General features: G+C 48.8%; 1 protein-coding gene across 1 annotated transcript in view; it reads right to left on the bottom strand.

Annotated features, from left to right (window-relative positions):
- Nucleotides 1–3,544: 3,544 nt before the first annotated feature.
- Nucleotides 3,545–23,367, bottom strand: part of LOC120381703 (zinc finger protein 850-like) — a gene marked incomplete at both ends in the record, with an annotated part of 144,283 nt that continues 124,460 nt past the window's right edge. The window contains one exon of the mRNA XM_039499827.1: nucleotides 3,545–4,749. Within this exon, the coding sequence (XP_039355761.1) occupies nucleotides 3,545–4,749 (1,205 nt within the window). The remainder of the gene's footprint in view (nucleotides 4,750–23,367) is intronic.

The following is a 23,367-nucleotide window of genomic DNA, read 5'->3' as shown; positions in this document are numbered from 1 at the left end:
CATTACTACTGTATCTCACACAGCACCTGAGTACAGTTATTGAACAAGCAAAAAATTTATTTCACAACAGATAGAGATTTAAACAAACGTGAGCGATGGAAACCAACTGTTACCACTAAACAAAGGCAGAAAGTAATAGAATAGAAAGGCCAGCACAAAAAACAGAGAGAGGAACAATAAGATAGTAAAAGGACAATGGTTGGAACTCTCCATTTCTCTCAGTCTTTGGATTGATGGGTACTAGAGCTGTAGCAACAGTTGAGGAACCAGGGTAAATTAAATCAAATTAACTTTTCAAGATTAGCCATCATTTCCTGTACGACTAACAAAACACAAAAACAAGATGACTTTCAGTTTTCCAAAATAATTCACATTATCACACAGTCTCTTACTCTTTATCCAATAACTTCACCTATAATTTCATTTTAACTGGTAACAATAACATATTCAAAGATCACAAATTCTTGTCATATATGTTAGTTTTCTTTAATCCCCATTGCCAACAACTGAACCTTGGCTCAAGTTGTGGTTTCTTCCAACGTGAGTCCCAACACTTCTGTGAGTTCATATATCTCGGGTTCTTCTGCCATGTGTGTTGGTAGAAGGGGTCTTCTATGTCGCAATGTTTGCATCATGGAGAAAAATACCTCTTTTCACACTTTTAATCTTTCAAAGTAGGAGGAGGTAGAGAAGTAAGGTAAATGCATAAAACACAAGAGAAAACTAAGACCTGGTCTACACTAAAGACATTTATCGGGATAACTATATTGCTTAGGGGTGTGAAAAATCCACACAGCTGAGCAATGTAGTTACACAGCCCTAACCCCCTGTGTAGATAGTGCTACATGAGCGGGAGAGCTTCTCCTGCCAACATAGACACCGCCACTGCAGGGGCTGGACTAATCAAGTCCGATGGGAGAAATCTCTCTCATTGGCTTAGAGCATCTGTTATAGCAGTGCTACAGCAGCGCAGCTACATTGGTGCAGCTGTGCCAACATTAGCTTAATTGTGTAGCCACAGTGTCAGACACAAAACCATAGAATCAGGACTCAACATGCGTGTATCTGGAAGTCTGAAATTGGAGGCTGACAAATACGTTGCCTCATTGGTTACCATCATTTCTACAGCCTGAAAGTCCTTGTTACCCAATCAGGCAGCCAGTTTGGGATCCACAGGGAAGGACTGTCCTATGAAGCACTCTCTCTTTGCATCCAAACAGTGAAGGATGACTGTTCTCAATCTAACCCTGGCATACTTTGGAAGTGTAATCAGTGACACTGAACTAGGAAGTGGAGTTGTACAAACCATTTTCCTTGGGTCACCATAGTTTCCTTTACTGGGGTGGAAACCAAGAACTGGGTGTGGACTCTTTCAACCTCAGCTCTTTCCAAATCCTTGGTTTTGGATAGGGTAAATTTACACTTCTCTGAAGAATACTTTACAAAACCACTTAAAATCTCAGCAGTGTTAATGAGGAATGGCTTCCTGAAACATGCCCAGCTTTTCTTTAATTCGGTGGCACAGGTCCAGGGAAGGGACTGGATACAGGCCTGGGATCAGAATCTTCGTTAGTTTCCAGAGCTGGAGATTCTATTAAAAAATGGCTATTTTTCTGAAGCTATTACATTTTCAACACTGGTTTCATTTTATACACATCTTTAGCGCCTACAAAGGATAAATTCAACCAAAAACTCCACTTCTATTTCCTCAACATCTGTGTCATGAAAGGCTGCATTTCCCATAGCATAGGATTTGCTAGGAGAGATCTTCTGTAGGGCCTGGGTTACAAATGCTCTGGGAACCAAACACATGGGCATTTTGCCTAGTTCAAAACCACTTACCATGGAATTCTCTTCCCAGATCATTGGAGACAATATTGCCTTAAACAACTGAAATACACTGTGATCAGATGCACTTCCTTCAGTTAGTTGGGGTTCTGCTGTTGTTCACCATTTCTGAGTGGAGATTTTAAATCACTGCTGTTTCTTTGTTAGCCTGTCCAGTAAATTAGAGAGGTCTCTCCTGTTGATAGAACTGCACTTCAACTTTCTCCATATCATCATGGAGGGACGGGGAAAAAGCAAAGCTGAAATCATAAATGAGGACTTTAGCAAAGGGTCATTGTCTTAAATTCTTCAATAAATCTGAGCTACATCCTATCAAACTGAACTAATATCCAATTGGGTGATCAAACAGCCTTCAGGAAAGATAGAAACCCGCATCACAGAGAGACAATACATGACAAAGAAAGTATCAAGTGAAATTGCAGAGCAGTTTACATCTGATTATTCAGAGTCGGGACAAGAGATTTTCCCACCACATTGTCCTCTGATCCATTCAAACCTGCTTCCCTCATCCCTGTCTCAATAGTCAGTTATGTTATTTACAATTTTTTTAGTATCCCAGCATGCCCATAATGAGGGAAAAACAGCCCTCTTGCCAGAAGTGGCTTTACAATAGATGGAACCTGGAATTTAAACTCTAAATGATCACACTGTATTTGGGATCCATTTGAATTCCCCTCCCAGGTCTTTGACACTTTCATCTCCAGTCATAGCGACTCTGATATAGGATTAAAGAAGTCAAAACATCATCTGCAAGCACAGACAACGGAGAATGCTTCATCACATGACACTTTGAGAAGTGGATGGATAGAATGTGATGAAGATAAACTCTGCCTGGCTCAGGCAAAAGGTAACAGTTCTGCAGTGATGGGGAAGGAGGGAATCTCTGAGCCCTGGTCCACACACAGCCCCTAATTCGAACTAGGGTACGCGTATTCAGCTACGTGAATAACGTAGCTGAATTCGAACTACCGTAGTTCGAAAACTTACCCGTCCAGACGGCGGGGAAGCGAACTCCACGGCTCCAGGGTCGACTCCGGCAACTCCGCCTGCCGCGGTGGAGTACCGGAGTTCGAACTAGCGCTTCCGGAGTTCGAACTATCGCGTCTAGATCAGACGCGATAGTTCGAACTCCGAGAAGTCGAACTCACCGCGTCGACCGGGAAGGTAAGTATAGACGTGGCCTGAGTCACCCCATCTCCTTCCAGTGTCACAGAAGCTGTAATTATACTTTTTTCCTGCCCCTGCTCCTCTTCATTTACATATAATTTGAAAAATTCCCAATATAACTGCTCTTCAGCACAACCCAGAGCAATGTGAGAACAACTGGCAAGGATACAATCTGTATCACTGGTGACTAACAATAACTTTGCAATAGGAGGAATGGAATAAACGTGATGCTCCCTGGTTCCTCATAGGAAGGGCACACTCCAATTACTTGTGGGACAATAAAAAGGACAAATAGGTCCATCTCAAAAGAGGGCGAACTGCAAAAGGCAAAAATGGGCCACTCATCTGGACAAGCTGAGGGATAACGGTGCTGCAAACAGTTCAAAGAGCTTTAAAAGTTACTATGTGGGAATCAGGAAAAGTATTAAAAAACAAAGTATTGATAGCCCTAGAGATTTTTACAATGTTGATCTCTCTTGCAGATTCTCTGATGGCTAACATGGGATGAGTGCCAAGAGAAGGTTTTCCCACACTCATGGCATTCATAGGGCCTCTCCCCTGTGTGGATTCTCTGATGCTGAGAAAGGGCTGAACTCTTCGTGAAGCATTTTCCACACTCACAGCATTTATAGGGCCTCTCCCCTGTGTGGAGTCTCTGATGGGTAATAAGGTGTGAGCGGTGATTGAAGGTTTTCCCACACTCTCTGCATTCATAGGGCCTCTCCCCTGTGTGGATTCTCTGATGAAGAGAAAGGGCTGAACTTTGAGTGAACGTTTTCCCACACTCACTGCATACATAGGGCCTTTCCCCTCTGTGGATCCTCTGATGAACAGAAAGGGTTGATCTGTGAGTGAAGGTTTTCCTACACTCTCTGCATTCATAGGGCCTCTCATCTGTGTGGCTTCTCTGATGAACAGAAAGGGCTGAACTTTGAGTGAACGTTTTCCCACACTCACTGCATACATAGGGCCTGTCCCCTGTGTGGATTGTTTGATGACTAATAAGGTGCGAGCTGCGACTGAAGGTTTTACAACACTCACGGCATTCGTAGGGTCTTTCCCCTGTGTGGATTCTCCGATGTCTAGAAAGGCCTGATTTGTAAGTGAAGGTTTTCCCACACTCACGGCATTCAAAGGGCCTCTCCCCTGTGTGGATTCTCTGATGTTGAGAAAAGGCTAATATTTGAGTGAAGGTTTTCCCACACTCTCTGCATTCATAGGGCCTGTCCCCTGTGTGGATTCTCTGATGTTGAGAAAGGGCTGATATTTGAGTGAAGGTTTTCCCACACTCTCTGCATTCGTAGGGCCTGTCCCCTGTGTGGATTCTCTGATGTCTAGAAAGGCCTGATTTGTAAGTGAAGGTTTTCCCACACTCACGGCATTCGTAGGGCCTCTCCCCTGTGTGGATTCTCTGATGTTGAGAAAGGTTTGAGCTGCTAGTGAAGCATTTTCCACATTCACTGCATTCGTAGGGCCTGTCCCCTGTGTGGATTGTTTGATGCCTAATAAGGTCCGAACTGCGATTGAAGGTTTTCCCACACTCACTGCATTTGTAGGGCCTCTCCCCTGTGTGGATTCTCTGATGTACAGAAAGGTCTGAACTCTCAGTGAAGCATTTTCCACACTCAGAGCATTTATAGGGCCTGTCCCCTGTGTGGATTTTCTGATGGGCAATAAGGTGTGAGCTGCGATTGAAGGTTTTCCCACACTCACTGCATTTGTAGGGTCTCTCCCCTGTGTGGATTCTCAGATGAACAGAAAGGTTTGATCCGTGAATGAAGTTTTTCCCACACTCAGGGCATGTATTTTTTCTCTTTCGCCTAAGGATTTCCTGTTGTGTTGTGGTTTCCATGAGGACCTTCTGAGTTCCCCAAGAGAAAATAAATTTATCCAATTTCTCTCCTGGCTGGTTTCCTTGCTCTGTTTCTGGTCTGTGCTGAATCTCCCAGGAGTTTCCTGCTCATGACTCCTGGACACATTCCTTTCGATCTTTGTGATAATGCTCTGTTTTTACCCACTGGCTCGACATTTTCAGGCTGAAAATTCTGCTCCTCTTTCTCACATGCCATTGCATCACCTGCTGTGACAGAGACAGAAACCTCAAACAGGGATGGAAAGGGGAAGACCAAACAAAAACAAGTGCTGAAGACAGGTCAAATAAAAATCAGGAGCTGAACTCCCCAAACTCTTCCCCAAATAGGAGAGAGGAGGGGATGAATTCAGCCTTCACATCCCATCCAAATACGCAGGGGAAGGGAGGAAGCTACTGCCTGGTGTCTGCTAGGATCTATAGGAAGCCATGAGCTATAGTTACCCTGAGGATACGACTCCTGCTAGGGATAATAATGAACTGAGAGATCTCCCCAAGGGCTTTGTTGGGCATCCCAGATGTTTCCTTCAGGCACTTACAGATTCTGGGTGGTTTAATGTTTCCTCACCTGTGCAGGGAGCTCTCAGGATCTCTCTTCCTCTGAACCCTGGAGGTCTGGGACCCATGGCTCTTCCCCCTGTTCCAGCTGGGAGATCACATCAGGCTGGGTAACAGGAAACCCTGCTCAGATGAAAGAAAACAAAGGAGTTCACTTGATTTCATAAGACTTTGTCATAAAAAACATTCTATTAATTTAACTTCAGTGCTTAGTATGACCTGGTGGGCCAGAGGCAGGTCTCACTGAAAATGCCAAGATCAAGGCAGGCTGAAAAAGGGATCACCCACTCGGGTTATCGAGAAGCTGAAAAAAGAAATCACACGGCCCCCTTTATTGCATCCCAGTTCTCTGACTCCTAATCAGCACTTAGGCCCAGTACAGTGAGAGGTTATTTCAAAACTCTGCTCACATAAACAAAATGATCTTCTGACCCCAAAGGTCAGCCACATCACTAGGCCAGTATAGGTTTGGATCTTACCCAAAATACCACACTGCCAGCCAATCCTTAGCATCTAAACTAAAGGTTTAAACGAAAGAAAAGCAGAAAGAAGTTAAATGGGAAAGCAGTCAGATACATTCCAAAATGGATATATTAGGTTCTTAGCAGTATTGGTGAGTTGCTGGCTTGGAAGTCCGTCTGGAACACATCCATAGCTTGGATGGGTCATTCAGTCCTTTGTTCCAGGGTTCAGTTTGTAGAGAAGTTGCTCCAGAGGCACGCAAGGGGATTGAAGACAAAATGGAGATGATGCAGCTGCCCTTTATATTCCTTTTGCTATGTGGCTTGTACTTCCTGTGTCCCAAACACAAGCTTCACAGCATGTGGCATGGAAAAGCCTTGGAGTTCTCATTACACAGGCAATACCCCGGCATGTCTTGCTGACGCAATAGGTGTATCCCCTTGGTCCTTTCCATGGGCTCATTGTACAGCTGATGACCCTCAATGGGCCATCAAACAGGCTAGGCAGTGTTGATGCCAATATGTCTGGGGGTGTCACCCAGAAACACTGCACAAGTCTGGAAATACAGATATACCCTACATATCTATAACTCACAATACAAAGGTGATACAGACATAGAAACAAAATGATCATACTTGGAAAATCATAACATTTCCCCTGACACCTTAAATGGCATATCTAGCATGATTCATTGCAATTTGATAAGATTATATTATTTTATTATTAATACCAAAGTGTCTCACAATTCCATACAGTGTCACACTTGGTAAACCAGTGAATTCGCAGGACCAGTTCCCCAGGTCCATGAAGATGCCAAACACTGTGCTTATGAGGGATTGAAATACCCACATATCTGCTGGGAACACACACACAGACACTGTGTCAGTCTACACCCTGTGATGGAGCAAGGCCGGATGGCTACAGGAAAGTATTGAGGAGCAGCTATGTTAGCTCCAGGCTAAGCAAATCCCTAGTACCATAGGAACCAAAATGGCAGTTGCTCCAGGCTAATCAAGGCACCTGGGGCCAATTAAGAACTTTCTAGAAGGCACCGGAGAGAGCTACATTGATTGGAGCACCTGCAGCCAATCAGGACAGGCTAATCAAGGCACCTGGTATAAAAAGGGGAGCTCACGCCAGTCTGGGGAGGAGGAGCCAGAGGAAAGAAGTGCGTATGTGGAGCTGGGAGCAAGAGACACAAGGAACTAAGAACTGAGAGGATGTACTACTGGAGGATTGAGGAAAACACCGTACAATCAAGCAGCATCAGACACCAAGAGGATCCTGTGGTGAGGATAAAGAAGGTGTTTGAAGGAGGCTATGGGGAAGTAGCCAGGGAGCTGTAGTGGTCAAGCAGCGGTTACAAGTAGCACTATAGAGACTGCTGCAATTCACAGGGCCCTGGGCTGGAACCCAGAGTAGAGGGCGGGCCTGGGTTCCCCCCTAGCCCCGCTACTTCTAATCAGACATAGGAGTAGTTGATCCAGACTATGGGTTTCACCCAAGGGGAAAACCACTGAGGGGAAGAAATCCGCCAATAAGCGCAGGACCTACTAGAGGAGAGGAGGAACTTTGCCACAACCCCTATGTTCACTCTTCTAGAAAATTATCAATTTTGTACACAGTATGGCTTGTGAGATATCATTTGAAAATGCATAATCTACTGAATATTATCCTCCTGTTAAAATGTGTAGTAACACTATCTGTAAAGTTATGAGATTTTACAGTATGAGATTATGGAAAAAGTTACAATTCTGGGGAACACCCACAGAGCAGTTCCTCAGAGACAGCAAGGCAAACAGCTGGTCAAACAGCCATTCTCCTGCAGGGGGAAGGTGTGAAGAGACATTTACATTCCATCATAGGGACCACTTGAAGTTGTTGCGGAAAACAACCACACGATTGATTTTGAATCAGCTCAGCCTGAGGCTCTTTTCTTGGTTAAAAGTGCGTAGGGGGCGACAGCTATTGGAATACTGTCCCCCTGAGCTAAAAATCACACAAGCCTTTTAAAGCTTAAAACCACAATCAATGGCACATACGTTGCACGTTAATTACCTTATTTGGAATATATTGCCAAATATGATGCAGGTCAAAAGCAAACTGAACAATCAGTTTTCCATATTCGGCCTTTCCTGTTATTGTTATTCCTAGTCTAGTTTGTGGTTTGACTTTTCTAACACTTCCATTGTGGTTATGTTTCAAAAGTTCGGTTACTGCAAATCAGTGTGTTTGGGAACTTTCCACTTCACCTACTAGGGCCCTTATGCACACAAAGCCATTGTTCCCCAATTTGGGGGATTTAAATTAAAATAAATAATTGGAGATATACCAATCTCCTAGAACTGGAAGGGACCTTGAAAGATCATCGAGTCCAGCCCCCTGGCTTCACTTGTTCCCCAATCTGGGGGATTTTCCATTCCACTCTGCCTTTCTATGCCCTTTACACAGAGAAGCAAGATCAGCTAATACTTCAGGCCTACTAGCTTGACCAAAGCTCCAAAGCTCTTTCTGTAGACTTTCCCTCACAATTCTCATATCTCCGACAGACAGCCTGGCACCATGACTCAGCTGAGAACTGAAGTTGTTTCTAGTACAAAGGACAGAATTATAAAAAGAGGTGAGGAAAATGCTTCAGACTCTCTCTCTCTCTCCTTTCCCTCTGCTCATGACAACTCCTGAAGAGCTGAACGTGGGAGGAAGGGGTGGGTTAGGCCGAGTCCTGGCTGAAAGGAAAACCAGCATGTCTCAGCACATGGTGAGAGAAACATTTGCCTTGAATCCGTTTCAGCTGGTTAACTTAGATGTTAATTTGTGTTTTATCTTTGCATTTCTTTTGTAAACAATTCTGAGCTTTATGCCTCATTATCTGTATCTTAAAATATTTTTTTTGATGGTTAACTATCTTGTTTTATTCTTTATCTAACCAGTGTGTTTGTAATAAAGTGTGTTGGAAACTCCATCTGGGATAACAAGGCTGGCGCATGTCATTTTCCACTGATGAAATGACAGACTTCATATGAGCTTGCGTTGTTCAGGAGTGTGCTGGACAGGGAAAGATGCACATTTCTGGGAGAAGTCTGGGAGCAGAGAATTTTCTGGGGTTCTCCTGTGCTGCACTGTAACTTATAAGTCACTGACTAGCAGCACTCAATACTGTGTAGCTGGGAGTGAGTTACATGCTGGAGACTGTGCGTTACCTGCCCAGGAGTGGCTGTTCTCACAGTAGAGCAGTGTAAAAGGCACCCCAGCTTGGGAACTGAGGGGACACAGCTGTTCAACAGTCCAGGTTGCACTGTGGTTAATATCACAGACACTCAATTTCAAAGAGTCCCTAAAACACAGAGAAAGTAAATCCATGTCCCAGAAATCAAAGACTCCAGAGAGAGGGCAAGTCTCCCTGGCACTGCTTCTTGCTGACAGAGAGGTTCAGGGACAATAAGAGAGTCCTGGGGAAGCTGGGAACAGGAAGCATGGGCTGGTGAGGTTCAGTGGAGAAAGGGAACAGGAAGCGCAGGGATATCACTGAATGCAGGATCTCAGCAGTACTAGATGTCAGGATAACACATAGTGCAGCCCACTGGAAAACATAATCCCAGCTATACATACAAAATGATCGGATCTAAATTAGCTGTTTCCACTCAAGAGAGAGATCTTGGAGTCACTGTGGATAGTTCTCTGAAAACATCCACTCAGTGTGCAGCAGCAGTGAAAAAAGCGAACAGAATGTTGGGAATCATTAAGAAACAGATAATAAGACATAAAATATCATATTGCCTCTACACAAAACCATGGTACGCCCACATCTCAAATACTCCGTGCGGATGTGGTTGCCCCATCTCAAAGAAGTTTACTTGAGCAAACAGGAGCTATTTGACACTGCAATACGGCTCCTGTGCGCTGTTCCCAAAGTGTTCTGCAGCAGGGGGAGGGTCTCTGGTAGTGTGTGTGTGTCACTGGCATATTGGGGTGATGCTGAAACAGGACAGAGTAGAGGTGGCATTGTGGGGCTGGCATGAACCTTATCTCTTCATTTCCTATTCCAAGAGGATGGGAATCCTTACCCAGCAAGGTCACATTCTCATAGTTCTCCTGCATGACATCCCTGTAGAGGGCTCTCTGAGTGGGGTCCAGCAGAGCCCACTCTTCCCTGGTGAAATACACAGCCACCTCCTCGAAGGTCACCAGCCCCTGAAAGAGCAAGAATTCAACACTCAGTACCTGCTGCCCCACTATTCACGGAACAGCAGCACCAGGTAAATGGAGGAACATGTTAACAGAGTCCCACCCCACCTTGCCTAGAACAGCCAGGCGGCATCAGAGGGTAGAAAGACAGAACCTTTGTGTCTCCCAGCTGACAGACGGAGGCAGGGTCATCACATTTATCACATACCCACTAGCCAGAGCTTGATACAGGAGATGGGGCTGTCTCTGGACCCTGCTGGTGGCTCCCTGGTAGGAATCCCAACACTCTCCAAATAAAATATATGGAAGAAAGGGGAAGTCAATAGTAAAGACTATAAGTTAGGAGGTCAGAATTGTAGAAAATTGGTAAGGGAAGCTATCAGAAATCAATGATCAATTAATGAAAAATAAGAAGGAAGTTTTAAAAAGTATATTAAGTACAAAATTAATCCTAACAACGGTAGTGGTCAATTACTAGATAGAAATGGCAGAATTATCAAAAATAATGCAGAAGAGGTAAAAGTGTTCAATAAATATTTCTCTCCTGGATTTGGAGAAAAACAAATGATGTAACTCATATCATAAGATGTTGACGACGACACTTTCCATTCCAACAACAACTCATGAGTATGTTAAACAGCAGGTATTACAGTTAGATGTGTTTAAATCAGCAAGTCCAGATAACAAGAGTTTTGAGAGACCCGGTGGAGAAGCGTGGTGGACTGTTAGTGTTGATTTTCATTAGGACTTGGAACACTGAGGAAATTCCATAAGACTGGAATAAAGCTAATGCTGTGCCAATATTTAAAAAGTGTAGAAGAGATGACCCAGCTAATTACAAGAGTGTTAGTCTAAAATCGATACTGGGCAAGAGAATGGAGCAGCCGATACTGGAGTTCATTAATAACCAATTAAAGGAGGGTAATATAATTAGTACCCATTAACAAAGGTTTAGACACAATAGATTGTCAAACTAACTGGATATCCTTACTGGATGAGATCAAAAGTTTTGTTGCAACTAATAGTATTGATGTAATATACCTAGACTTCTGTAAGGCATGTGACTTGGTTCAGCACAACATTTTGACTAGAAAACTAGAAAGATAAAAAATACACAGGGCATATATTAAATAGATTAAAAACTGGGATTGTAAATGGGGAACTATGGTCGAGTGGATTTCTTTCTAGGGGCTTCCCACAAGGACTGGTTCTTATTAATGACCTGGAAGAGAACATAAAATCATCAGTGATAAAGTTTGCAGTTGCCACAAAGATTGGGGGTGGTGGTAACTAATGAAGTGTCAGTAGATTCCGGCCCAGCACTGGGAGTCTGGGAAGTTTTCCCAGCCCTGGCTGGGGGGTTATTTCCTGTTCCACAAAGAGGGGAAGTTCCATTCCCAACTCCTGTGCCTTGAAATTAGGCCCTATCTGACACTACACCCCACATTCAGCATAGTGGTAGGAGTATAAAATGATTAGGCCATAATTATTAGGCATTTTGTGCAAGATGCGTCATGTGCAGTGTCATTGGAAAAGTTGTGATTGGCCGAATATGATTATCCTATTTGTGTGCATGGATCATGTTTGTTATCTGAAGTTATGGATATTGACTCTGTATCTGAAGAACAAAACATGTCAAACCAATCTGAGAGCTTTCTTTGATAGGATAACAAGCCTTGTGGATAAGGGAGAAGCGGTGGATGTGGTATACCTAGACTTTAGTAAAGCATTTGATATGGTCTTGCATGATATTCTTATCAATAAACTAGGCAAATACAACTTAGATGGGGCTACTATAAGGTGGGTGCATAACTGGCTCGATAACCGTACTCAGAGTAGTTATTAATGGTTCCCAATCCTGCTGGAAAGGAATAACAAATGGGGTTCCGCAGGGGTCTGTTTTGGGACCGGCTCTGTTCAATAACTTCATCAACCATTTCGATATTGGCATAGAAAGTACACTTATTAAGTCTGCAGATGATACCAAACTGGGAGGGACTGCAACTGGTTTGGAGGACAGGGTCATAATTCAAAATGATCTGGACAAATTGGAGAAATGGTCTGAGGTAAACAGGATGAAGTTTAATAAAGACAAATGCAAAGTGCTCCACGTAGGAAGGAACAATCAGTTTCACACATGCAGAATGGGAAGAGACTGTCTAGGAAGGAGTAGGGCAGAAAGGGATCTAGGGGTTATAGTGGACCACAAGCTAAGTATGAGTCAACAGTGTGATGCGGTTGCAAAAAAAAGCAAACATGATTCTGGGATGCAACAACAGGTGTGTTGTGAGCAAGACACGAGAAGTCATTCTTCCGCTCTACTCTGCGCTGGTTAGGCCTCAACTGGAGTATTGTGTCCAGTTCTGGGCACCACATTTCAAGAAAGATGTGGAGAAATGGGAGAGGGTCCAGAGAAGAGCACCAAGAATGATTAAAGGTCTAGAGAACATGACCTATGAACGAAGGCTGAAAGAATTGGGTTTGTTTAGTTTGGAAAGAGAAGACTGAGAGGGGACATGATAGAATTTTTCAGGTAGCTAAAAGGGTGTCATGAGGAGGAGGGAGAAAACATGTTCATCTTCGCCTCTAAGGATAGAAGCAGAAGCAATGGGCTTAAACTGCAGCAAAGGGAGGTTTAGGTTGGACATTAGGAAAAAGTTCCTAACTGTCAGGGTGGTTAAACACTGGAATAAATTGCCTAGGGAGGTTGTGGAATCTCCATCTCTGGAGATATTTAAGAGTAGGTTACATAAATGTCTATCAGGGATGGTCTAGACAGTTGTTGGTCCTGCCACGAGGGCAGGGGACTGGACTCGATGACCTCTCGAGGTCCCTGCCAGTCCTAGAATCTATGGATCTATGAATAAGAATGGCCATACTGGGTCAGACCAAAGGTCCACCCAACCCAGTATTCTGTCTACTGACAGTGACCAATGCCAGGTGCCCCCGAGGAAGTGAAACTAACAGGAAATGATCAAGTGATCTCTCTCCTGCCATTCATCGCCACCCTCTGACGAACAGAGGCTAGGGACACCATTCCTTACCCATCCTGGCTAATAGCCATTAATGGACTTAACCTCCATGAATTTATCCAGTTCTCTTTTAAACGCTGTTATAGTCCTAGCCTTCAGAATCTCCACAAGTTGGCTGTGTGCTGCGTGAAGAAGAACTTCCTTTTATTTGTTTTAAACCTGCCGCCCATTAATTTCATTTGGTGGCCTCTAGTTCTTATATTATGTGAACAAGTAAATAACTTTTCCTTATTCACTTTCTCCACCTGAGGAAGCACCTGAGGAACAAAGACTGAACTGGGGGAATTGTTGGTCCCAGGGTAAAGGGATTTCAAGCTTGTATATGGAAACTTGGTAGACTGCTTCTATCATCAGTAAGGGTGAGAAATTGCTAGTTCAAATTCTATCCATCTAGTATGTTAGCAAATAACCAAAAACTCAAACTAGGCCTAAGTAATCTGCTTTGATCGCTTTGCTATCACTTACCGCTGGGAAATTGGCCGTTGTCTTCTCTGTCCTTGAGTGGCTCAGGTAAAGCACTCAGGTAGCTTAGCTGGGTGCATGGCGCCACCTGCTGTCGTGTTGGAGAGGCTGGCTGAATCTCCGGCCAACCACTGTGAGAAGGGCCAGCCCAGCTTCAGGGTTAGAGGCCACAGCGGTTCCCAGAAGCCCCCCACAGTGCACCCCGGGGGTGACAACCCATCACACCCTACATTACAGAAGTCTCAGAAGCTTTGTCACATCCTGTCCCCTCCCTTCCTCCACCCTAGATAGTTCCTGCCTCTCACCACCTCGAGCAGCTCCCACCCTCCTATGCATTTACTGCTCCTCTCCCTCCAAGCAGAACCCACCACCAGCTCCCTGAGAATCCCTTACCTGAGCCAGCTCCAGTGCAGCCATTTCCTTCCCCCTGGGAGGAGGGGATGATCTGGAGCGAAACGTGGATGTTATTCTGTAACCTGCCAGGGCGAGAAGGGCAATGTGAGAAAATTCAGGTGGGGTTTTTGTCCATTCCACAAGCCGATTCCCTCAGGATTTTCCCCTGCTAATGGACATTCTAGGTTCTGCTACACTGTGGAGCACAGAGTGACCTTATTCCAGTACAGGCCTAGCCCCCTCCCACCAGGGTGTAACCCTCTGAGACATGGTGAAACCCTCCCAGCAGCAGAGTCTCTGTGTTACACTTATGTTTGTGGACGATACCAAGCTGGGAGGGGTTGCAAGTGCTTTGGAGTATAGGATTAAAATTCAAAATGATCTGGACAAACTGGAGAAATGGTCTGAAGTAAATAGGATGAAATTCAATAAGGACAAATCCCAAGTACTTCACTTAGGAAGGAACAAGCAGTTGCACACATACAAAATGGGAAATGGCTGCCAAGGAAGGAGAACTGAGGAAAGGGATCTGGGGGTCACAGTGCATCATAAGCTAAACATGAGTCAACAGTGTTACACTGTTGCAAAAAAAGCAAGACACGAGAAGTAATTCTTCCGCTCTACTCCGCGCTGATTAGGCCTCAACTGGAATAGTGTGTCCAGTTCTGGGGGCCACATTTCAGGAAAGATGTGGACAAATTGGAGAAAGTCCAGAGAAGAGCAACAAAAATGACTAAAAGTCTAGAGAACATGACCTATGAGGGAAGATTGAAAACATTTTGTTTGTTTAGTCTGGAGAAAAGAAGACTGAGAGGGGACATGATCACAGTTTGCAAGTACACAAAAGGTTCTTATTAGACGACCTCTCGAGGTCCCTTCCAGTTCTATGATTCTATCAATCAGAGGCCAGAGAAGAGCAGAATCAAAGGAGTCACTCTGGGGATTCTCCCTGTCACTGTCCCCAAGGCAGCTCTCTCAGGTTTACAAAGCCGTTTGATGCTCCAGCCTTTATCCAGTCTCTCCTGGCAGTGCCCCTTTCATGGGCTGGGCCTAGTTTTAGCCTTTGGGAAGCGTGACCCCGGGGACTCTGAGACTGGGCCTTCTTGCCTCAGCACATCTTGTTCCTTTCTGTGGCTCCCCAGTGAGTCCCAATGAGTAGATACTCCTCATACAGACTGTGAACATAAGAGCTGCCCACTGCATCAGAGCAATGGTCCGTCTAGCTCAGTGGCCAATGCCAGGTGCTTCAGAGGGAACTAACAGAACAGGTAACCATCAAGTGATCCATCCCCTGTCACCCATTCCCAGCTTCTGGCAAACAGAGGCTAGAGACACCATCCCTGCCCAGCCTGCCTGTGACACTGGCAGATGAGGTGTTAGCTCTTGCAAAAGCTCCCAAGTCTTAACTGAACAGGGACAAACACATCGCAGAAATCAGTCTGACTCACCTGTGTTAGTATTGTTAAAAGAGGTATTAGAATTATAACAATGGGTTTAGACTTTACTGAATGCGTGTGATTTGCTGCCAGGGTTAATATCTGACTAGCTGCATTGTGAGCCTCTGTAAATCACCAGACAGGAGAGAGACTTTACCTAGGTGAAGTGCGGACTGGCAACCGAATGCATTACACCCTGCCTGGCAGGAAAGGTTCATCAACACCAGACAGACTATTATGGGATGTTAAAGACGACACAAGACTGTTGTTGTGCTCTTCACTTCCCTCTGGCTGAGTTTGCAGCTCAGAGCACATGGCAGGAAGGGGGTAAAAACCCCCATACAGAAGGAACTGATTATCTGTATGCTGCTTGGACTCTGGGGGGCAAAGTTTCTAGGCATAAGCAAGAGATCCCCAGCTCCTTATTCTTTAGGACTAACCCAGGCTACGTAGAACTTGCTTATTATAGAAGCTTCTGTTACCTTTTGAAATTTAAGACTGTAACTCGTCTGCATCTGCTTTAACCTGCCTTAACTTTGTAAACAACTCTGGTTTTAAATAAATCTTAATACAGGTTATTACAGGACTGGCTACAAGTGTTGTCTTTCTTGTGAGATCTAAGGTTCAGTTGACCTAAGGAAGTGACTGGTCCTTCGGGACTGGCAGTAACCTGAACATTGCTGTGATTCGTGGGGTCAGGCAGGGGTTCTCAACCAGGGGTCTGGGGCACCCTGGGGGGCTGTGAGCAGCTTTCAGGGGGCTGCCAAGCAAGGCCGGCATTGGACTCGCTGAGGCCCAGAGCAGAAAGCTGAAGTCCCAGCGCATGGGGCTGAAGTCCAGGCCCCTGAGCCCCACCACCAGGGCTGAAGCCAAAGCCTGAGCAATGTAGCTTTGCGGGGGCCCCTGTGGCATGGGGCCGCAGGCAGTTGCCCTGCTTGCTGCCCCCTAATGCCAGCCCTGGCTTTTATATACAGAAAACCAGGTATTGAGGCCCACGTGGGCCGTGGAATTTTTATAGCATGTTGGGGGGAGAGCTCAGAAAGAAAAAGGTTGAGAACCCCTGGAGTAAGGGACCATCTGTCACACAGGTTGGCTCACCTGCGTGGTGAGATATATGGGATCACCCAAGGGGACTGGCTGTGATTCCATGTTAATGCTGTTACAGAGCCTGAAGCGTTTACACTGGATACTTGGTTGGTGAAATCTCCATACAGACCTCACACCCAGTTTGGGTTTGTTCCCTGCTTCTCACCAGTCTGCCTGAGGCCGGTGCTCGTGCTCTCGAGTCACTGGGGACAGCGCTACAGAGACTAACGGGCACAACGCCACCAGCAGCAATTGGCAGCACTGCAGAGCAGGCTTCACAGGGACAAGTGTGGACCAAAGGGTCTCTGGTCTCCACCAAACCCCCGTTCTCCTCCAGGGCACGTCAGCATCCCAGCAACCTTCAAGGGGGGGTCCAGGCTGCCACCCCTCCAGTGATGATGGATCTGCAGCACAGCACCGCCCGCACCCCATGACCCACCTTGTCTCCTGAGACAGAGGTGAGTGACGGAGGGGGCAGAACGGATCCAGGGGGTAGGGAAAGAGATAACACACACCTTCTGGGGTCACCCCTCAGGAAGTGACGGTGACAGGCACTGTGGTGGCAGTAAAGGGGGAGGGGAGGGAGTGGGAGCAGCACCCTCAAGGGCAATGCTGCCAGTGGGTCTCACCACCACCTCAGGCATGGGGCTGATAGGGGGCCATTCCCTGGGCCTGGGCGCCTGTGAAGGGCTATAGAAACCCCACACTGGCACAGAAGGGGTTAAACTGCTGCTTTAGTCTGGACTGGCCTGTCAGGACTGGAGCAGGAGCTAACAGGAGAGACCTACTCTACTCGGGGCAACCCAGGGGCGGGAACAGTCTGTGGAGCATTTCCAGCCCCAAGGAGAGGGCTGGCAGCATTCGGGGCTCTGGCCTTCACTGAGGGCGGGTGGGGATCCCGGAGCTCAAAGGGGGAGCAGGCTGAAACTTGTGCTGGGGACCCACTAAACTCTGAAGGGGACTGAGACGCTCCCAGGGCTCTCAGCAGTAAGAGGGGCCCAGATCCTGATGGGAGCTGTCCACAGGGCTTTCCCCGTTTCTCTTTCATTCCTTTATTTACCCTTGTTTGCCGACAGTCGGCTCTTTTGCCGTTTCACCTCGTGCCCCGAGAAGGACGTGGCCCCGTAGCACCCCGGGGCAGGGGCCAATGGGACTCTCAGAGCTGCACCCCAGAAGGTCTGAGGCCCAGCAGTTGGGCACCAGTTTGAGGGGCTGGATGGCCTCTCCCTGGGGGCTGCCAGCAGCCTGGCACATGGAGTAGATACGGGGTCGCCTGGGGAGCAGGAAGCGAGGCAGCATCCCAGACAGCACAGCGAGAAGGGAAATGGAGAGGGGACGAGGGGCACTGCAGTGAACTCAGCACCCGTCCTGAAGGCCATTGGCATAAAGTCGTCCTCTCCCTGGCCTAGGGGGGTCAGACAGTGACACAGAGATCCCTTGGCAAAGGGTCACTTGGTCTTTGCCAGCAGCTCTCACCTGAGACCTGACAAACCCACCACACCAAACACATCGCTTGGAGGATGGTCCTGCGAGGTGTCTACAGAAAGCTCATCACTGGTCAAGACTCAGTGACTGAGAGATCAGCGTATGGGTCATATGTACGGAACAAAGCGCTGACACTGAACATCTACTTTATAAACTCAACTGTCCAGCCTTGCTCCCTCCCAAACTATCAGTCGAAAACCATCGGGACACCACCAAACAACTGAAACTGGAGTGTGGGGGAGCTGAAGGTGGGGGAGTGTGATGGGGAGTGTGGGGGAAACTGGAGTGTGGGGGAGCTGAAGGTAACAAATTTAATCTTCCCAAATCCAAACTAGGAATAGTTTCAAGGCACATGTTACGTGTATGGGGTGCAGGGGCAGGCCAGAGTGTATAGGGGAGGGTGCCTGTTTGGAGGAGGGGCAGAGCTAGGGCACGGCTGGACCAGGAGCAGAAGGCCCAGCTGGGGCACAGACCATGTCAGAGATTTCTCTCGCTGGCTCTGTTACCACTGCCCACGGCAAACACTTGAAAGAAGGGGAGGCCGAACTGCAAATGGTGTCAGGAGGAGGAGGAGGAGGAGAGACACTTGAAAGCATGACCATTATTCCCATTCCACCGTAACAAAAAGTACAGGAGAGGGGAGCAAAACTTCAGAATCACGCAGCACCTAGGTGGAGAGAGCACTGGACCCAGACTATTCCTGGCTCGGCCACGGGCCTGCTGGGTGACCTTGGGTAAGTCATTGCACTTCCCTGTGCCTCTGATTGCAAACTTGTGTGAGACCCAGAACTGCCTATAGCACTGCTAACTCCTCCTGCCAACATCGCTCTGTGCAAAAAGCTAGGAAATTCACCTATTAAAACTTTATGAAAGCAGGATTTAAGGTTGCCCAAAGCTGACTGGTGCCCCTCCAGAAGAGAGATCAGCAAAACTCAAACTTGTAATAATCAGGAAATGCAGAGAAAGTACACACCAATGCAATCCTAATTCTGCAATTCACAAAGGCAGCAAATCCCTGGGAAAGGCAACTTTCAGAAGCAAACAGAAGAGGATAGCGCTTACCTCTGCTAAGGCAGAATGTGGTTTCAGGTGAGCTGCGCTGTACAGGAGCTACCGACACCTGTTCTACACTCAGATACTGGGCCTGCTCCCCAGAAACAGCCGCACACTTGGTCAATTGAACAGCCCTTCACCCCTTTTTACAACTCTTTCATCCTTACTCACAGAAGTTCCAGTTAACAGTCTCCATTCACTCACCCATCGTGAAGCACACAGACTGCTCTCACATCCCATCTCACTGCTGACCATTCCCATGGCAAACAGTCCCGTTTCCTCCTGACAACATGCACCGCTCAGTGCAGAAACGAGACAGACTGGAAGCTCAAGGTACACATGCACCTCTCTCCTTTCATCGCACAATGGGGGACTCAGACCTAGATCTTCTCATATCACAGTCACACCTCCACCAAATTGCTTTAACTAACACCTCAACCAATCAGTGCGGTCCTTGCCCCAAAGAGATCACAATCCAAGTAGACAATGGGTAGGAGGAAAGCACAGAGGGGCTGTGACTTCCCCCAGGTCACCAAGCAGGTCAGGGACAGAGCCAGGAACAGACCCCGGTAACTCCAGAGCCCCGTCACCCGCAGCTTGGAAAGGTCCCCAGACCCCATTGTATTAGGCTGCAGGAAGAGGTGGTTTGTCCATGGATGCACAGGCTGTCTCGGCAGGGCAGCTCAGCTGCAGTCCCTGCACACAGCTGGGTGTGTGGGTCATGGGTCAGGAGAAGTCAGTGTCCCCGTCCCCCCCACAAGCCTTCAAACTGGGACATGGTGCACCAGTGCCAGAGCGCACTAGTGTAAATTCTGTCTGTACTAAGGGTTTGCACCAGTGCCTAAAACACCAGGGTGGCAGAGACCTTCAGAAACAGCAGTACGGTGGCACTAGAACCTATTTCTAGCTCGGTCACAGACAGCCTGGGTGACCTTGGACACGCAATGTTTCTCCTCCCAACTTCAGTCTCTTTCCCCAGCTGCCCACTCACTGGGGTCTCCTCTCTCTCCAGAGCTGCTCACCACTACAGTCTGTGTGGGTGTCCCCAGAGCTAAGGCAGGTCAGCTCGGGAATAGTCTTACAAGGGGGCTGGGGAGTCTCTGTCCCTGGAAGTTTTTAGGAACAGGCAGGACAGAGATAATCTACAGAGACCGGATCCTGCCTCAGCAGGGGGAGCGGGACAGGGACATGGCAGCTGAAGGCACTAGGCTGCCCTACAATAGATACGTATGAAAACAAATCGCACAGAATAAAACCCACCACAACATAACGTCAGGCAATTCAGGAAAAAACCCCCACACACACACACACACGGGGCAGGTGTCGATCAGGATAAGATCCGAGCGGTTCCCACCAGGGTCTGACCGAGGAGCGGGGGGAAAAGCGGCGCCGTTGGCCCCCAAGGCCCCGCCCGCGGGGGACCCGGGCACAGGGGTCGATCCGGGCGGTGGCTCGCGCGGTCCCGTTACCGGGCGGGGCCCGCGCGCGGCCCGGTCCGGCGGCAGCAGCGAAGGCGGGAGAACGGGGCGGGGGTTGGGATGTTTTATATCCGGGTCTGAGAGTTGGGGAAAACGGGTCACAGACTCCGCCCCGGCAGCGGGGAGACAAACCCCAGCGCGGGGGCGGGGCGGGGTGAGGGGCCCGGGGGCGGGGGAGGCAGGGGGGGAGGGGCAGGGGCGAGACCCGGACACACACTCACCTCCCCCTCCCCCCCCGGGGGTTTCCCGCCCCCCCCACTGCTACGGAGGCCGCACCGGGACCCCCCCGCCCCGCCCCGCCCCGCCCCAGCTCCCGGCGTGGCCCAGGGCGGGGGGGTCTCGGGCCCAGGTGTCTGTTCCCCGCCCCCCGCTCGGCTCTTACCGGTTCTGCCGCGCGCCCGGAGCCTCCCCCCGCAGCGGCCGGAAGTGACGCAACCCGCGGAGGATGGGGGAGGGGTCACGTGACGGGGCCGGTGTAACGACAGAAACGGCCCCCGCTCCGGATTCGCTCCTTAGGCTGCACGGAGCATGCGCAGCCGCGCGGAGCCTGCGCAGTAACCGCCGCTGTGGCCGCTGCCCGCTCTCTGCCCTCACCGCTCCCGGCGCTTCGCTGCCCGCTCCGCGGGGGGGTGAAAAGCCCCGGGGGCGAATCGCAGCGGGGAGGGCTGCCCGGGGCTGAGCGGGGCAGAAATTCACTGGCCGGGGTCGAGCTGCTGCAGGGGCGGCGGGGAGGGGCCGGGGGAAATGGGGAGCCGCTGCCAGACCCGGTGCGGGACAAACCCCGTTTGGGGAACAGGGGCCCCTCGGGCCGAGCCCCCGCTGCGCGCGCAGATCCGGGGGCCGGGCGGGGGCACCGGCTGTCTCGGTTCTGCCGCGTGTCAGCCCGGGGCGGGTTCCCGGGGCCCAGGCACCGCCCCGCCTGTCCGAGCCCCGAGCCCGCAGCGCCGCTCGGTCTGTGCCAGCGCTGCGGGCGGCCCCTGCTCCGGCCGGGAGCCCGAGTGCAGGACACACCGGCCAGACCCCGCCCCCGGCTCTGCCTCCCACCCCGGGACTGTGGGAAAGTGTCTGTGTCCGTGTGAAACCCCCGCAGCCCCTTCCCCTGGTGCAGCGCCGAGCTGCCAACCCCCAGCCCGCGTGTCCCCCCCTGCACCCCCATCCCCTGCCCCAGCTCAGAGCCTGCCCCCCTCACTCAACCTCCCCATAGCCTGCAACCCTCCTGCCCCCAACTCCCTCCCCAGCCCGCGTGTCTGCACCCCTGCACCCCATCCCTGCCCCAGCTCAGAGCCTGCACCCTCCTCAACCTCCCCATAGCCTGCAACCCCGCCCCAACTCCCCGAGCCCGCGTGTCCGCACCCCTGCACCCCCATCCCCTGCCCCAGCTCAGAGCCTGCCCCCTCCTCAACCTCCCCATAGCCTGCAACCCTCCCGCCCCCAACTCCCCCCCGAGCCCGCGTGTCCGCACCCCATCCCCTGCCCCAGCTGAGGCTGCGAGGCTGAGATGGCAGCGCAGCCAGAACTGGTCCTGGGGCAGGAGAACTCTGGCCTCTTGGGAGTGGTGGAAGCAGCCAGGCTGGAGCAGGAGCAGAGCCTACCGGGGCCAGGCTCTCTCAGGACCCAGCTGAGCCTCCCCCCTCCCCAACTGTTCCCTGTGAGTGGCTGAGACTGGCGCAGCCTCTGCACCAGTCCCAGGTGGCTCTTCCCCCGGGGAGGCAGGTGGGGCCCCACAGGTCCCAGGCAGTGGAGACAGCTCATAGCTGGAGCAGTGCTGGGTAGCGGGGCAGATCCCTGAGATGTGACTCCCGCGATCCTACCCAGCCCACCCACACCCATTGGCCCCGTGGCAAGCAGCCTTGCAGAGCACACACCTCTCTCTCTCCCTGCTTTCCTATCACCAGTTATGTTACTACAGGAATGAAATCGAGACATCCCATAAAACAGCTAGTTCCACATTGTTCTTCAAACCTCAGATCATTGAAATGTAGCTTTGCATTTGAGATACTATATGACTGTAGTACATTTTGCACCGCCTGCATCTACACTGACATCAGGAGAGGAGAAGAGGACAAGACTGTCCCTAGCATATATGATTTTAAAGAACGGAGAGACACACACACCCACTATCAATACAACAAGAAGGGAGAACAGTAGCTGGTGCCAAGAGAGAAGATGCAATGAAACCCTTCTGTACCCACAACTGATGTCTGAAAAGCATCAGTCACTCTGCAGATCAAAGAAAGAAAGAGCAGCCAGTTTCAGACAGATAGGATCCTTATGACCTATATAGGAGAAGTGTACTTCCCTATAGCAGTTTCCACCATAATAAATAAATCCATAAGAAAATTAAGCAAAAATTAAGATTAGGAGTCTGATTGAAATTATGTACATTTTCAGCATTAGTTTAGTATGAAAATATTGCAGCTACTTTTCTTTTACTCCTGTTTTCATAAAAAGCAAAAGAGTTATAACATATAATTACAAAGACTAAAGTGCATGCTTTACTATAATTAGGACCAGGCAATCCAAGATGAAAACTACACCGTGGCAGAGTCCTACAACCAGGTATTTGAGGTCAATCCCTTTATCAATGGAATCCTCAACCAAAATATGAGGAAGGAGAAGAGTCACCTCAAACTTTTGACAATAGCTCAAGGTCAGACACCAAGGAGATCAGCACCATTCGTATTCTGGTTTTGGATAAAATACTTGATCTTGCCTACATCATAGAAACCTTCCTCTCTCCAAGTCTACACCCCACAACACCCTTCAGCAATAAAGTAACCATTAAACAAGTTCTGAATCAGTCGTCTTTCTTCCCAATTTAGTTTTAACAATAAAGCTGCAACGTAAGTAGC

The sequence above is a fragment of the Mauremys reevesii genome, linkage group 14, assembly GCF_016161935.1.
Source record: "Mauremys reevesii isolate NIE-2019 linkage group 14, ASM1616193v1, whole genome shotgun sequence".
Taxonomy (NCBI): domain Eukaryota; kingdom Metazoa; phylum Chordata; order Testudines; family Geoemydidae; genus Mauremys; species Mauremys reevesii.
The sequence above is the reverse complement of the archived record's forward strand: the minus strand, read 5'-3'. Positions and strand labels throughout refer to the sequence as shown.